Raw genomic sequence first — 16,910 nt, 5'->3', positions numbered from 1 at the left:
GAATTGCTGGTCCGCATGGTCCATCAAACATAAATCTAGATCTAATTTAATCTTAAACTCAAAATAAACCTAAATTTAATCTAAACTAACGTAAATCTAAATCTAACGCGCGCTAATAAACCTAAACTAATCTAACGTAAATCTAACTCAAAATAAACATAAATCTAATCTAATCTAACCTAAATAAACCTAAATCTAATCTAACATAAATCTAAATCTAACCTTATCTTAAACGATAAAAATAGGAAAATGGTATAACCTTTCTATCACCCAAGTGTGGTAGATTGGTTATGCAATTTCCCTCTTTAATAACATGTAAATAACCTAAATAAACTTAAATATAATCTAATATAACATAAATCTAAATCTAACATAAATAAACCTAAATCCAATCTAATATAAGGTAAATCTAAATCTAACATAAATAAACCTAAATTTAATCTAATTTAACTTAAATAAACCTAAATCTAATCTAACGTAAGTCTACATCTAACCTAATCTTTAAAGTCTTTTGGGATAGTTTCCTACGACGTTAAAACTCTCTTCTTCTCGTGTGTGTGTGTGTGTGGGTGTGTGTGTGCCAATAAAAAGAGAAAAATGGTATAACCTTTCTATCACCCAAGTGTGGTAGATTGGTTATGCCATTTCCCTCTTGAATAACAGGTCTTGAGTTCAACTCTTCGTCGGTTAGATCTTTAAGGTCTCTTGAATTAGTTTCCTACGTTAAATTAAACTCTCTTCTTCTCGAGTGTGTGTGTGTGGGTGTGTGTGCACGCCAATAAAAGGAGAAAAATGGTATAACTTTTCTATCACCCAAGTGTGATAGATTGGTTATGCCATTTCCCTCATGAATAACAGGTCTTGAGTTCAACTCCTCATTGACTAGATCTTTAAGGTCTCTTGGGATAGTTTCCTACGACGTTAAGACTCTCTTCTTCTTCTTCTTCTTCTTCTTCTTCTTCTTCTCTCTCTCTCTCTCTCTCTCTCTCTCTCTCAAAAACACAATGTGTGTGTGAGAGAGAGAGAGAGAGAGGGAGAGAGAGAGTGAGAGAGAGAGGGAGAGAGAAAGAGAGAGAGAGAGAGAGAGAGAGAGAGAGAGAGAGAGAGGGAGAGAGAAAGAGGGGAAGGGAATACAATGTGTGTGTGTGTGTGTGTGTGTGTGAGAGAGAGAGAGAGAGAGAGGGAGAGAGAAAGAGGGGAAGGGAATACAATGTGTGTGTGTGTGTGTGTGTGTGTGTGTGTGTGTGAGAGAGAGAGAGAGAGAGAGAGAGAGAGAGAGGGAGAGAGAAAGAGGGGAAGGGAATACAATGTGTGTGTGTGTGTTTGAGAGAGAGAGAGAGAGAGAGAGAGAGGGAGAGAGAAAGAGGGGAAGGGAATACAATGTGTGTGTGTGTGTGAGAGAGAGAGAGAGAGTTAGAGGGAGAGAGAAAGAGGGGAAGGGAATATGTCAGTGAGGAGAGGGAAGGAGCATATCTGGCTCTCCTTCCTCTCCTCGTGTGTGTGTGTGTGGAGAAGAAAGAGAGAGAGAGAGAGGAAGAGTGCGCGTTACCTTTGCTTGCTTGAGCACGCGTCGAAAACTCAGATCTGAGATCTGAGTTTTCGGATGCTTTTGGTTATTTTTTGACCTCTTGTAGTGTAATTCCTTTAAAAACACTTGATAAAAGAACCAATAGAAATTAAGCTCTCTAGAAGACTATTGGATAGTCTCCCAAGGGGTCCAATGAGCATTCAACAGCCCAATGGCTTGCCTGATTCCTATTGGCTATAAGACTAAGAGGTCCAATGAGAGTTTAATTACATTATTTAAATACCTAAAGCTCTCACAAAAGGGGAAATGGGGACACATGTCACAATGCTATCACTTATGCTTATGAATTGTCATTGGCTAAGCTTTGCAGGGGCCAACAGGATGCCAGCATGAGCAAATAGCAAGAGGGGTCAACCAAGAGAGAGGGGGGGCTGATTTTTGCAAGGCATTGTCACACACACACACACACACACACACACACTCACACAAGCTCATGTGTGAAGAAAATAAGACTATCTCCTTCTCAAGCTTTAATGGAAAGCTCATCATCTACTCCAAGCTTGTGAGAAGGGAGACCTACACCAAAAACTCTTAGATTTGTGATGCAAATCTAGCCAAGATCCTCATATCCTCTACCATGCTAATTACTAAGCTATGCTAAGCTATTAAGAGTGGTTATGTGAGGAGACATACTTCTTTCTCGTAAGAATACTCCTTCTTCCTCTCGATCTACTCTCATACCCAGCTAGCTCTCACCATCTTCAAAGGTCTGTGAGGTCTTTGGTCTGAGACCATGAGGGAATTGATGTTGTGTTTTCAAGTGTAATCTTGGTGCTTGAAGCTTCCATCTTCATTGCACCGGCAAGTTATTGAAGGAACACAAAGCCTTGTATTGTAAAATGTCTCCCTTGATGGGGGAAACCTATAATACAAAGCCTTTTGGAGGGGGGACCACCGGCTCCATGAAAATCCGGTCCTCAACTATTGTCAATAGCTTAATTTGTCTCTCTTTTTGAAGTATTCTTCATGCATATCCAACTAGGTGTCATTCTTTTGTTGCTCTCTCCATCCAAGCACTCTTGCTATGCTCCACTAGGAATCTATTCTTAATGAATGCTCACTATGTCTATGTTATTTTCCACTACACAGACGTTACTAGACCATTAAATGTTACAAAGTCCCTTGCTACTTAGAGTACATGGGAAGATCTTCGTTGCCGATGAGTATAGCCGTGACCTACAAGAATCTTTTCAAAAGATTAAGGAAGCTATATCCATTTCTCAACAAAGGCAAAAAGCTATTGCTGACAAGCACAGAAGGGCCTTAAAATGCAAAGAAATGATTGGGTCTTACTTAAGTTTCCCAAGGCTCGATTGAGGCAAACGACGGGCAGAAATCATATGAGCCATCAAAAGTATTATGCTAAATTAACAAAACGATACTATGGTCCTTTCAAATCTTGAAGCCAATCAATGAGATGGCTTATCAACTCAAGTTGCCCAACCATTGGCTCGTACATAATGATTTTTCATGTGAGCCTACTTAAGGCCTACAAAGGAGAGCCACCTAGTGAACCAATTATTGAAGACCCTCCCAAAATTGAAGACCAAGAAGAGGTGCTACAACCCAAATCTATTCTTCGGCATGAAGACAAGGTACTACGACATGGTAAGATTATCCGACGATATCTTATTAAGTTCAAAAATTATCCTTTTGAAAATGCTAGATGGATGCAAGGAATACAACTTAAGGATAGTATGAACCTTGTCAATGCTTACAATCCTACATTATAGAAAGCAAATATACAAAAAAAAAAATCAAATGACCAATGTTTTTGTCTTATAAGACTAGTTCTCTTTTTATTGTGCACAAATTTAAGTAGTATGCATGCTTAGAATCATGTTTGTGATGACGATGTCTCTCAAACACCAAGTAGAATTTGTCACTCTACTTGAGAGAATGAAATGGAATAAAGAGCAGACATGCTTGCGACAACTATGTCTCCCAAGCACCAAATGGATTAGTCATCCATCTTGGAAAGATGTAGGGTAAAAAGGGATCCTCTACCCCACTAAGAAACATTGACTAATGCATAAGGCTTTATCTCTTCTACCTCATAGTCAAGGATGACTATGATTTCAAGAGAGAGGTAATGTCATAAAATCTAATATCTGACCAACCCAAATGTTTTTCTCATATTAAACTGATCATTTAATGTGTGAGAATAGATGGAAACAATGTTTAGAATATAGACATGTCTTTACAGGTCTATCTCAATACGGGGCCAATGGTAAAGGGGTCCAAATGAGAGATGATCTTTCAAAGATCAAAGCTAGCTAATGGAGCTTAAATACCTTAGGGTTAGCTTCATTAAATACCTCCAATGGTAGTGTTAAAAGTTCTTTGACCTTAGGTAATCTAGGGTTGTGCTTGAGGTGGAAACCGGGCCCAAGCTTGAGGTGCTTGTCGTGCTTGCTGACTAAGGTGCTTGAGGTGCTTGTCATGCTTGCTCAATAAGGTGCTTGAGGTGCTTAATGACTAAGGTGCTAAGGTACTCCATGACTAAGGTGCTTGAGGGTAAGGTGTTCAAACTCTCTTATGAAGGCTTCTAGATATTTAGGAGAGAGTTTATATTTACCTTTGTAAACTCCCTTCTCCTTGGACCGATTGTTGTTGTTGTTGTTGGAATAGCCTTGGTAAGAATTTTGGGCATTGGTTTTCCTCTTGGCATCACTTTTGCCTTTATTTTCCATGGGCTTGACATTCCATGTAGCCCCTTGTTGGAAATTGATGTACAAAGAAACCATGGTGCGGTGGATTACTTTGGTGATAGAACCAGGCCGTTGAGAGTTGACATACTCGGTCATCTCTTTGGGTAATCCCGCACAGAATTGTTGCTTTTGCTAGGTGAAGTATATCTTTTGAAAGACAATAGCCTTGAGATATAAATCCCAAAACTTGTCCACATATTTGTGGATAGACTCAAGAAAGAGAAGCCTCAAACTCCGTCATTCGGTGAGCACTTTTTCCTTTGCATCACTTGCAAGGAATTGCTTCATGATGGAAACTCGTAGAGTTTTCCATATCTTTGGGGTTGTTTCCACGAAGGCTAGCACACCATTGATGAGCCGATTTCTGGAAGTGCATAGCTACATGCTATATCTTGGAGGACTCCGTGAAGCCCTCGTTTCCAAAGCCCGCATCATATTGTTGGATGAAGTCCAATACGTTGTCGGTAGCACCAAAGGTGCCATGGCCCATCATAGGTGAAAAACGAGATACTCTTTCCTCCCTCTTTAAATTTTTTTAGCTTTTGTGACCTTGGCCATGCACGGTAAGATTTACGATGTCGAAATAGGAGGAGGTGAAGAAGAAGGAGAAGAGGGTGACCTCTTTCTTGCCCTTTTCTTCCTTTGTTTACTCTCTCTCCTTGTATTCCTCCTCTCGTATGGGAGAGAGTCTTCTTTTGGGGGTCTCATCAAGAGGCCTCCTAAGCTCTCTCTCCTCTTGGAGAGGAAAGGAAATCCCATAAGCATGAAGTTGTTGAGTAACTTTGGCATGCAAAGCAGGGTTACCCATAGCTTGTTGCAACATAGTAACAAGATAATTAACAAACATGGGGGCATCATCATTAGCACTTTCATGTGCAAAATCAAAGCTATCAATGTTCATTCTATTCTCTTGGTTATTGCAAGCCATGTTAATTAAACTTATGTGTTTACTCAGTGTATGCTTTGGCAATTAAAATCCTTAGTTGCTACTCCTCTTAGCCTTTGAAAATAGGCACTTAAGTATCTACACCCACAGCTCGAATTGGTTAATTATAGAGAGTAGTGGAGTGAATCTAACATAGCGAGGTTGCCGAGGGATAGCTCCTTTCGGACTCTTATCGCTCAATAATGGTAAACCCGTAGGCAAGTTTCCAAAAACTCCATTATTAAGACCAAAGCTCCCGAGGTGTGCACCATATCTCACACAGTGGGCTCAACAAAACCGATAATAGATCCCAATCCCACTTACCCTAATATCATTAACAAAATCGACCATTAATAGGCTACTTAAGGACCTCTCTTCTTAAGAAATAAAAGAGAAACCAACACGCTTTGATGAACTTTAAGAGTAGTGGAATTAGGAAATTAGGTGAAGCACTTTTCTGAGATTACTTTGTGAGCATAGCGGGTGAACTTAATTGATGGTAGCAACATAAACATGGTACTTAGTTAACTTTGCATGAACAATACTTTTGCAAGAGAGAGATTTTAGTGAACATGACAACAATTGAGGACCGGATTCATACGGAGCCGGTCCCCCCTCCAATAGGCATTTGTATTATAGGTTTTCCCATCAAGGGAAACTTGGTACAATACAATCTTTGTGCTCCTTGTGACCTAGTGATGCAATGAAGATGGAAAGCTTCATGCATCACAAGCATAACATAAATTTTGTAGAAAGCATTAACTATCCCAAGCCTCAGTCCCAAGGCCTCAAACACCTTCGAAGGTGGAGAGAGCTAGTGGGGAATGAGGGTAGGGAAGAGGAAGAAGAAACATTCCATAGGAGAAATAAATAGTTCCTCACTTATCATCACTCTTCTTGCTAGCATACATAATAGCATAGTAATGAAGATAGAGAAGATGGCAAGCTTAAGCATTGAAGCATGGCTCTTGGTTGGATTTTCATTCCAAAGCCAAGAGTGTTGGTGTAGGCTCTCACTTCTCACAAGCTTGGATAAGGAGGTGGAGTTCCTCAACTTTAACCAAGTGAGAACCATTCCACAAAATGAGTGTGTGTGTGTGTGCTGTATATCCCCCTAGCACCCCCCTTGCTTGCTTGGGGTGAGTTGTAGCTTTTCCACATGTTTCAAGCCCATTGGATCCATCTCCCCCCTAGTCAATCACATGCAGCATGCATTCAAGTACATGGGTAGTCTTTGGACAAGTGTCCTCCTTACCCCTTAGAGAGAGCCTGAGAGCTTGAAACTATCTAGATATTTGTTGGATGGAACTAGAAGCTCATTCGACCCTTCTTTAGCCCAACCAATAGCATTCAAGCACACCATGTGGTTAAGCATAGGGAGAGTCTGCCATGTGTCCCATGTGACCTTTGAGAAAAGGGGTGCCCTTTGGGTGAGTGGAAGGTTAAGTCAAAGATTCCCCTAACTTTGGGACTTTCATGCATAGGAAGCTTCTCAAGCACCTTCCTCATTAAGTTTGTAGGGTCTCTTTTTGACTCAAGCAGCTTACCCCCCCCATGCATGGGAAGCTTCTCAAGTACCTTCCTCATTACGTTTGTAGGGTCTCTGTTTTACTCAAGCACCTTACCCCCCATTCATGGGAAGCTTCTCAAGCACCTTCCTCATTAAGTTTGTAGGGTCTCTTTTTGACTCAAGAACCTTACCTCCCATGCATGGTAAGCTTCTCAAGAACCTTCCTCATTAAGTATGACAAGCACCTCAAGTACCTTAGTCATCAAGCATGACAAGCACCTCAAGCACCTTAGTCATCAAAGCACCTTAGTTATCAAGCACGCACCTTAGTCATCAAGCACGACAAGCACCTCAAGCTTAGGTCGGCTTCCCACCTCAAACTCAGTCCTAGCTTGCCTAAGGTGAAAGGACTTTTAACACTAACCATTGGAGGTCTTTAATGAAGCTAACCCTAAGGTCTTTTAAGCTCCATTAGATTCGCATTGCTCTTTGATAGACTACCTCCTTTTGGACCCCTATTGAGATGTAACCATCTCTCCTCTTGGTCCCCTGCTGAGGTAAGTCTAGAAGCACTTATTGACATTGCTCTTTGATAGACCATCTACTTTTGGACCCCTATTGAAATGAAACCATCTCTCCTTTTGGTCCTGTGTTGAGATTGGTCTAGAAGCACATGTCTCTATTCTAACTCTCGTTCCCATTTATTCTCCCACATTAAATGATCAATTTAATATGAGAAAATCATTTGGTAAAGTTAGATACTATATTTTATGACACTCTTGGCTATGGAATGTAAATCCAACCAAGAGCCATGATTCAATGCTTAAGATTTCCATCTTCTCCATCCTCATTACTATGCTATTATGTATGCAAACAAAAAGAGTGATGATAAGTGAGGAACTATTTCTTTCTCCTATGAATGTTTCTTCTTCCTCTTTTCTACCCTCATTCCCCACTAGCTCTCTCCACCTTTGAAGGTGTTTGAGGCCTTGGGATTGAGGCTTGGGATAATTAATGCTTGGGATTGAGGTCTTGGGATTGAGGCTTGGGATAATTAATGCCTTTTACAAAGTCTATGTTATGCTCGTGATGCATGAAGCTTTCAATATTCATAGCATCACCTAGGTCATAAGGAACACAAAGAATGTATTGTACCAAGTCACTCTTGATGGGAGAACCTATAATACAAAAGCCTATTGGAGGGGGGACCGGCTCCACATAAATCTGGTCATCAACTATTGTCCAGTTCTCTAAACTCTCTCTCTTGCAAAAGTATTGCTCATGCCAAGTTAACTAAGTACTATGTTTATGCTGCTACCATCAATTAAGTTCACCCTCTATGTTCTCAAAGTAGTTTCACAAAAATGCTCTCTCTAATTCTCCTAATTCCACTATTCTCAAAGTCCACCCTCTATGTTCTCAAAGTAGTCTCACAAAAATGCTCTCTCTAATTCTCCTAATTCCGCTATTCTCAAAGTTCATAGGCCATTTCCATTACACACTCAATACTCCTTATCTTTTGAGTTCTTAAAAACACTTCTCAAGGTGGTAGTCGGCTTGTTACAAATCATTCTTATGCTTATCTGATTGGATGTATTCACTTTGCTGGTTTGAACACTCTTGATATTTTGTTTGTTGCTAACTATCTTCAGCAATATCTTGCATGTCTTCCCTTAAGCATTGGTCTATAGCAAAATGCGTGTTACAATTCTTGAAAGAAATTACAGATTTTGGTTTGGCCTATCAACGACAATTGACATCAGACTCTATACCATCTCTCTCTGTCTCTGTCTCTCTCTCTCTCTCTCTCTCTCTCTCTCTCTCTCTCTCTCTCTCTCTCTCTCTCTCTCTCTCTCTCTCTCTCTCTCTCTCTCTCGGGGGTAATATAGATCGATGTGATCCAGTAGTGAAAATTTCTTCTTTATTAATGGTTATTCTATTTCTTTGAACGAGTAAGAAACAATCATGTTTGAATGTTTTGCCGCATTGCTTCCAGATTATGAGCTGATTTGACTTCAGCAAATGTTTATTGATATTGGTCATTCTCTTCTTTCTAGCACACCCATGTGATAATCAGAGTGCTATTAGTATTGCAAAAGACTATGTACAGCATAATAAGTCAAACTATATTACTGTGCATTATCATTATGTCCAATATGAAGTACACAAAGGTACTATCATGACGAAACATTTTTTGAGTGATCACATGATTGCGTATAATTTTACCAAATGCCTCATTGACTCACACTTCATTCTCTTGCGCTCGGAGCTTGGAGTTGCTTGAGCTTCACTTTTTCCAGATTAGACTCTCTACTGTTATGATAGCTTTGTACATATGTCATTGTAATCTTATAGCGACATCATGCACCATGCAAACTTCACATTTGTACATTGCGGCATTTTGATCACTTGTATACATGTACATAAGTACACAATTCACTTTCATGTCATGATTCATATTTTCACGTTTTTATAGGGGATTGGGTTTTTTTCCTTGTACTCCCTAAGGGTTTTTTCATCAAGAGTTAGAGACCTTTGTTTGCATGGGGGTGTTGGGGGTATATATGGTTCACTCTAACTAACTTGGTCTCACCTATACATATGTAACTTGTCCTCAATATGAATAAGTCTTTGGAAACGTACATCATGTGTCTCTTCTCTCTCTCTCTCTCTCTCTCTCTCTCTCTCTCTCTCTCTCTCATACATACACACACACACACACACACACACAACATAGTTCATACGTGTGTATAATGTGTATAGCTAACCTATTCATGATTCTCAGGTCGCTACTGTGAATGTAATGGTTTTCAAAGAATCTTTTTTTGGTGATGATAGTTACTATTTTTGGTACAATTTAATATTCTAACTTATTGTAAGGATTATATTAAGCTTCAAATTTTTGGCTTGTTCAAAAGGGCCTTAGAAACCAAGGGGTTAAGGAGTGCATTCACGGGTGTTTGATCCCATGATGTGAAGTATTGACTCAATGAATTTTTTTGTAATATTTTAATTTATGAAATAATTTTTTCTTTAAGGACCTCATAAAGGTCCATTTCATTCAATTGTTTTATTATTTCCTATGTTGATTAGACCTACCTTTTCTTATGAAAGCATTAAAATACTCTATTGTTTTCATTTGTAAATGGGTTTCTTTAATTTATTGTTTTTAATTTACTTCTTTTTTTATTTCATTTTGTTTTAAAATTCCCAACGTGGGCCTTTCACCTTGTTGGGTTTCTAAAACATGCCTTAGAGAAGAAGAGAGTTAATGTACATCTAAAACTCTATTATTTCTTGTATTGATTACACTTGTTTTTGGTTCCTTAAGTGGAGCCCTTCGGAACATATAAGGAATTTTAAGTCCTCAAAGGGTCTGCCCTTTCACAGATACACCCAACGCTCTTTACTCTAAATCATTTGAACTAAATCACACACTTCCCAACCATATGAAGGCATTTGTGATTATGTGTGTATAATGGACAATACAATTTTATATCAAAACACAACAATATGCCGCATGATTGTAAGCGGTCATTTATACCTACTTCCCATAACTCTCATCATCACTTAATTTTAGTAGGCCTTAAGAAGCTTCAGTAGGCCTTTGTGACTCCTCACCTTGCTTTAGTAGCGTCAACTAGGATGTAACTTGGTAGGTTATCCTACTTGGAGAATAGTGAGAGTGATATCGCTACACTTTTCTTTTAATCACGAAAATGGGCTAGCTATCTTGCTATCATATTCTAATAAATTTTTTAAGTTTTGACTAATGCTGGTTCTGTTCTTTCTTTAATTAGGCTTTTTAAAATTTGAAAAATCTTTAGACCATTGGGAGACCATTATTGTATAGTTTTTTCTCATAGATGGCCCATCTATACATCATGTAATGTGGGTGACCTTGATAACAAGTGTGTGAAGGCAACAACACCTCTGAAACACGTGTCTTCCAACCTACCTCAACATGTTGTAAAGTTCTTTTTACGTTGATCGATGGTAGGAGATAGTAGAGTGGCATGATGATTTTTTTTTGGGGCGAATCTATTGTTGATGCCATTTGATATTAGGTCACTCACTTCCCTTAGTAGGTTGGAGTGGTACTAGTGGCTATGGAGTCCTCAATCAACCATTGTGTATTCTTTGCCTAAATTCTCACCCTAAACTCTAGTATCATAGCACTCATTTTCATATCAAGCCTTTGTTCTTGTACATGCAACTCATAATGTTTGGCACTAGTGGATTTAAAGTAATATATATGATACTTTTTATTGTAAGTTCCCTAGGTGATATTTGTCGCTAGCTCTTATGGTCTGACCTTGGTCCTTACAAGTATAACACACACACACACACAAAAGATTACCGTAGGATGGTGGAATACCTTGACCATAGCCTAGTTTGGCTGAGTGTTGATATTTCTTGGTGGCGTTCATGACTGACTTATTGAATTTCACTCTATGTGGATAGCCTATTGCAACACTTGTGTGGACTAACGTCTTGCTGGATCAGGGGTGGGTCACCCCCTTCCCATCTCTCTCTCTCTCTCTCTCTCTCTCTCTCTCATAAAAAGAGGAAAATGGTATAACCTTTCTATTACGGAAGTGTGTAAGATTGGTTATGCCATCTCCCTCTTGAATAATTCAACTCTCCTCGTCGGATAGATCTTTAAGGTCTCTTGGGATAGTTCCCTACGACGTTAAAACAATCTTCTTCTCTCTCTCTCTCTCTCTCTCTCTCTCTCTCTCTCTCTCACACACACACACACACACACACACAAAAAAACAAAACAAAACAAACACAATGCTATGCAACATTGTTGGGACCATTTAAGCGTCAATTGGATTAGCCATTAGTATAATTCTCATGGGTTAAAGTTCCAAAATTCAGACTGTGCTTGCCTTGTAGGAAAGGGGCAAAATTTGAGTGTGAAACCGGCGAGATTTTTTATTATTTATTGAGTCCTTTTCTCTTTCGGTGGGAGAAAAATGTTCTGAAGAGCCCCCAGAACCCAAAAACAATTGTTGATCTGAAGAGAGCCCCCAGAACCCAAAAACGTTGGCAAACTATGCGTGTCAGGAGGGAAAAGGAACCTATTGCACGAAGACGTGGCAAGGATTGGGTCGAGGAAGTACACGTGTGAGGGGAGGATCAACCACTGAACGACTTGTAGGCAAGGCACTTTTGGCACGTGTCATGGTCAACCTGGCTTGTATTTGGCCTATATAGGTAAGGTGTGCGCTTAGCTCACTTAGTAGAGCGACGCGCAGAGAGAGAGAGAGAGAGAGAGAGAGAGAGAGAGAGAGAGAGAGTGTTGGTGCAGTTAGCAGCTCTATTAAGCCTTAATCACTTCACTAATTACCTGGCTTGTGCCTTAACTGGTGCTTAATCATGGCGTTAGGAAAGGCCATAGCTGCACCCTTGCTAATCCTCACACTCTTAATGTACCTGATTATCCTTGGCATTGCTGGCTGGGCCTTCAATCGAATTCTTGACACTGGAAGTAAGTTCAATCGATCATTCTGTATGCAAAAAGTGCCCTTCTGCGGATTAATTAATCATCTTCTGCTGGTTTTCGATAAATAATCGTTTAACTGTTGAAAATCGGACGTAATTGGCGCATTTCCTCAGCTTAGGAAACATATAATGAGCTCGATTGCTCAGAAATTGAGGGTTTCCTTCTCTTTGGCAGATCTAACGGGTGCAAACTCAGCCACATATCCATTTGTGCTGTTGAGCTTGATAGCCGGTGTCGTCGGCATCGCTTCTGCACTCACTGGTCTCCACCACCTCAAGGCATGGCGTGGCGAAAGCGGTGCTTCAGCCGGCGCCTCCGCGCTCATTGCATGGCTCCTCACTGCACTTGCATTTGGGTATGTATGGTTGAATGACCATGGGCTCAATATGGAAGTAAGGTTTGGTTCATTTATGTGTGTCACATATGGAATCTATGCTTGTTTGCAAGTGTGTTTTGTCCATGCAAACATATGTGCAAGTTTTGTAGATGATATGATGTGTGTCGATCAATGCAGACTCGCTTGCAAGGAAATTCACACATCAAAATTCCGCGGTGCAAAAATTGTAAGTCGGAAAGTTTACATTAACAAGTTCTTTTTATTGCATTTCTTGCTTTTGAGGGAGTGAGCTTTGGGAGCTGATAAAGTTTTTGTCATTTGGATAAAGTTTTTGTCATTTGGAGTGCAGAAAACTTTGGAAGCGTTTATAATAATGGTGACCTTCTTCCAACTCCTCTACTTGGCGATTCTACATGCTGGTCTCCATAGCAGCAAGTATGTGTTTATCCCTCCCATGTGATATTAAGGGGATGTCATTTGAATGCATGAAATGTCCCTTAAAGACCTAGCCACTCAAGCAAACTCCTTGAGATCAAACCAAATGTCCGCCACTTTTGTGCATCTGCCAATATCAAACTTGTAGCTCTACCCCTATATACGGGACCATTCTTACACACACATGTTCATCAGCTAGCACATAGTTAGCTCCATGTGATTTAGACCAACAATAAGGAGATGCCATCTGCGTGCATGACATGCCCCTTTCCTCCTATATACGGGACCATTCTTTGTACACCCCTCCCTTACACTCACATGTTACCATAGGGTGACCATTAGTGGATTGACAACTCTAGATGTACCCTTCATACATGAGCAGAGCACATGCATGCGGGGCTATTGTCTGGTGTAGTAGCACAAAAAGATTTAGAAATTTTCTCATGTAGAAAAACGGAGTTTTTTCCAATGTTTTTCATACAATGAATAACATCATGAGCTTCTGCTCGAGAGGCACCGCATACCTAGCTAGGTACGGTTGGAAGCAGGGGACGCCCGGCCCCCCCACCGGGCCGGCGTCCCCTGCCCCCAACTGTACCTAGCTAGGTATGTGGTGCCTCCCTCACAGAAGCTCATGATGTTGAGGTAAGTCACAATGTGGGAATTATTGTGAGAATTTGTCCAAAACTTCTTGTGTAGGACTATATGGCATATATTGCAAATTAATTGTGCGTCGTCCATGGTGCCACACGGTGCTCGAGTTATTTGCAATATATGCCTAATGCAAAGCCTTCCGTAACTATGCCGATTTTGGCATAGTTGCGTCACTAACATCTCAGTGATAACTATGATTTGTGTGACCGCATTTGAAGAGATTATCTTGAAACAAAATTGTGTTGTGATTTGTTTGCATTGTGTGTGTGTGTGTGTGTGTGTGTGTTTGTTTGTTTTGTGCAGATATGGGCCAGGTTATTACAACTACGGAGCTCGCGGGTACGGGGACCACGAGCTTGGCGATAAGCACAGGACGACTGCAGCTCCTGCTGTCTAGATAGACACAAACGTCCGCTTATATTGTCTTGTGATTTGATTTGAGTTAATATATATTCTTCCCAGCCCAGCCCTCCCCTCTTCGATTCTCCCTCATGTCAATATCTATCTGTCTTCCTGTATACACCCATCATGTCGCCTACCCCTTTCTAGGTTTTTCATCTTCACACGCTAGGTACGTCTTGTGCGTAGAAGTGTCACCTCGTTACTGTATGTAACGTTGTCCTCTTCTGTTGTCTATTTTTTCACTAAGATATCCATAGCTGGAATAACTTTTATCTTTGCGTGGAGAGAGAATGCGTGTGTTATATTGTCTTGAAAAGGTTTTTAAATGCGATAGTTGGCTTGAAAAGTCTTTTAAATGCAGGTTTTTAAATGCAATAGTTGGCTTGAAAAGTCTTTTAAATGCATACGTGTCATAACTAGTGTGTGTGTGTGTGTGTGTGTGTGTGAGAGAGAGAGAGAGAGAGAGAGAGAGAGAGATGTAGATGTATGAACTATGCCAAGCCAAGACAAGACCTCCTCACTATATGGCAATATGAGGGAGCTAGATAGAATTGAGTAATGTTGTGAGTGTGATCAAGACAATGACCAAAATTCAAGTGAGTGAACAATTCCATTATTCCACCTAACAGAGACGGAAGAATCCACAGAGACGTGAACGAGTTCGTAAAGAGGAAAGGAGGATGATTAATCTACCACTCGTTCGTGTGTGTGTGTGTGTGTGTGTGTGTGTGTGTGTGAGAGAGAGAGAGAGAGAGAGGGAGGGAGGGAGGGAGTTGTCGTTGTTAGGGTAAGCCCACGCTTGTGGCACCAAGTGAGAAAGAATCCTAAACACCTAAGAAAAGATAGAAGATGACATGGTCCAACGGGAAGAATGTGTAACCTTTCTAACCAATGATTGTAAAACACCAAGCTTTCTTAAGAGGCTATTGTCTAAAGAATCAATTGCACTTTTGAGCTTTATTCATTGTGTCTATAATAAATTTTATTCTCTTGTCCTTGGCATAGTCTAACCCTAGTCTTGACCATTCTAACCTTAACCCTAACACCATGCATAAGCTAAGGCGCCATCCACCATAGCTTGCTAGCTCAACATTGAAGTTAGGATAGCAAAATCCTCTCCTTTGTAGTCCTACAAAGTATGTACCAATCATGGCATTCATCAAAGAGCCAGGCACACAAAAATGTTTGGCTAACTAAATTACTTATGGGCTCTTTCCAATGTATGAAAAGGTTTGAGCAATGCACACATGTACTCTTTCTGACACAATTCTTATTCATGTGACTTAATGCGTGTACATACCCACTCTTCCTAAGACGATTCTTTTTTTTTTTTGCCAAACTCATAATTGTATATACTAAATGCTCAAAAAATGTATACATGTACTCTTTCTGACACAATTCTTATTCATGTGACTTAATGCGTGTACATACCTACTCTTCCTAAGACGATTCCTTTTTTTTGCCAAACTCATAATTGTATGTATTAAATGTTCAAAAAATGTAAACAATCTCAAGCTTGTACCGAGTCTTGAGGTGTCTCAAAATCTCTATAAGCTACATTAAAGATAGGCAATCCAACACCCACGATCACTTAACCCACTGTCAGGTTCGTGAGAATTGCTCGATTCCATTCGTTCGACGACTTCCTTTTTCCAAGGGCAATACTCACTTCCTTGCTTTCTTGAATAATCTCTGTGAAGCTAGCTGTAGCTCGCATTTACCCTACGCTTAAGCAGCTTATTTTAGGAGGCTAATTAGCAATTGATTAATGCCCCTAACCACGATTTGAACAGATCGAGCAAACTTTTACTCAAATATGGACTCATAGGAAAAGCAATGGAAACAATCATACAGCAGCAAGCCGGGAAGAACCGAAAATAAGTATCGGAGACCTTAATTCAAACTTCGGTTATATTTTGCAGCAAGCTACAGGGTACTTCGGATGCTTGGCGATGTGATGAGCACTCTCAAAGATCATATATTTTGTGCAATCAACCCATGGCAGCGTCTGTTCCAGTGCTATTGAAAGAGAAGATATCAGATTTCAATCGATGATTAGTTGGCCTAATCAGTTAGTGGAAACACCAAAACTCATTGCCTTTGTAGGCCCCTTCTGTATGTTTTTCTACCGGTGCTATCCGGTTGTTGGCGATGCAGACGGCAAAGGCCGAAGAAATGAAAAAATTAAAAGTCAAAGTGGACATGAGGACAGATAGTAGGATTGATCTAAACGAAGCTTATGATGGTTATCCTGAAGTAATTAAGCCAGTGACGTCAATGCTAGTTGCTTGCGCTTTTAGCAGTGTGTGGGAAATTTGACGAGGCAAGAATTTTGAAACGATCTGCAAACAAATAGAAACATTTCTCATAACCGGAAATTTAACACAAAATATGGTGTCCGCGGGAGCTGGTTAATGTGTAGCTCCAAGGAGATGCAACGGAAGTCAAGTAGTCAATCATGCAGTGGATGGATCTTTAGAGTTGCTTTTTTCTCATTACTGCTCAAAGCACGGGACTCATGGATGTTCAAAATCAGACGCTCAATGAAGAAAACAAATCTATTGCTCTTGAAAGTGAGATCGTTGTCAAAGGAATCAATAGATCGTTTACAGAGCTGTTGATGACAAACTTGAGTATACCGTCTGTACGGCCACAAAAACACTCATTATACCCTTACCTTCGGGTGGTGTTGAAGAGAATTGCTACTTGATTTGAGACCTTGATTGAAACCCCTTGGAAATAACATACGTCAAACAGACTGACAAGTTCGGTGTCGTTGATTTGAACCACAGGTTGATCTGTTGAGAAGTATAATGTGGGGCATTTACAAGTGCTA

The 16,910-nt window shown here is 40.2% G+C and overlaps 1 protein-coding gene across 2 annotated transcripts; it reads left to right on the top strand.

The window, feature by feature from the left end:
• The first annotated feature begins 11,978 nt into the window (after positions 1 to 11,978).
• LOC147436013 (membrane protein PM19L-like) lies at positions 11,979 to 14,346 on the top strand. Of its 2 annotated transcripts, none has more exons than XM_086488912.1 (5): positions 11,979 to 12,231; positions 12,421 to 12,601; positions 12,761 to 12,809; positions 12,912 to 13,018; positions 13,976 to 14,346. In XM_086488912.1, exons 1-5 carry the CDS (start codon positions 12,120 to 12,122, stop codon positions 14,067 to 14,069), a joined length of 543 nt encoding a protein of 180 aa, XP_086345038.1. In that variant the 5' UTR covers positions 11,979 to 12,119; the 3' UTR covers positions 14,070 to 14,346. The 2 variants fall into 2 exon arrangements, with proteins under 2 accessions (XP_086345038.1, XP_086345039.1); XM_086488913.1 differs by having other exon boundaries at positions 11,982 to 12,231; positions 12,933 to 13,018.
• Positions 14,347 to 16,910: the final 2,564 nt, after the last annotated feature.

The sequence above is a fragment of the Adiantum capillus-veneris genome, chromosome 18, assembly GCF_014529385.1.
Source record: "Adiantum capillus-veneris isolate H3 chromosome 18, ASM1452938v2, whole genome shotgun sequence".
NCBI classification, from domain to species: domain Eukaryota; kingdom Viridiplantae; phylum Streptophyta; class Polypodiopsida; order Polypodiales; family Pteridaceae; genus Adiantum; species Adiantum capillus-veneris.
Note: the sequence above shows the minus strand (reverse complement) of the source record. Positions and strands in the feature narration are given on the sequence as shown.

What these genes read in the sequence shown, in the direction of transcription:
- LOC147436013 (XM_086488912.1), top strand. Translation starts at nt 12,120, where the DNA reads ATGGCGTTAGGAAAGGCCATAGCTGCACCCTTGCTAATCCTCACACTC. An exon ending in AATTCCGCGGTGCAAAAATT is followed by an intron (nt 12,810 to 12,911) that starts GTAAGTCGGAAA and finishes ATTTGGATAAAG; the next exon opens with TTTTTGTCATTTGGAGTGCA. An exon ending in GCTGGTCTCCATAGCAGCAA is followed by an intron (nt 13,019 to 13,975) that starts GTATGTGTTTAT and finishes TGTTTTGTGCAG; the next exon opens with ATATGGGCCAGGTTATTACA.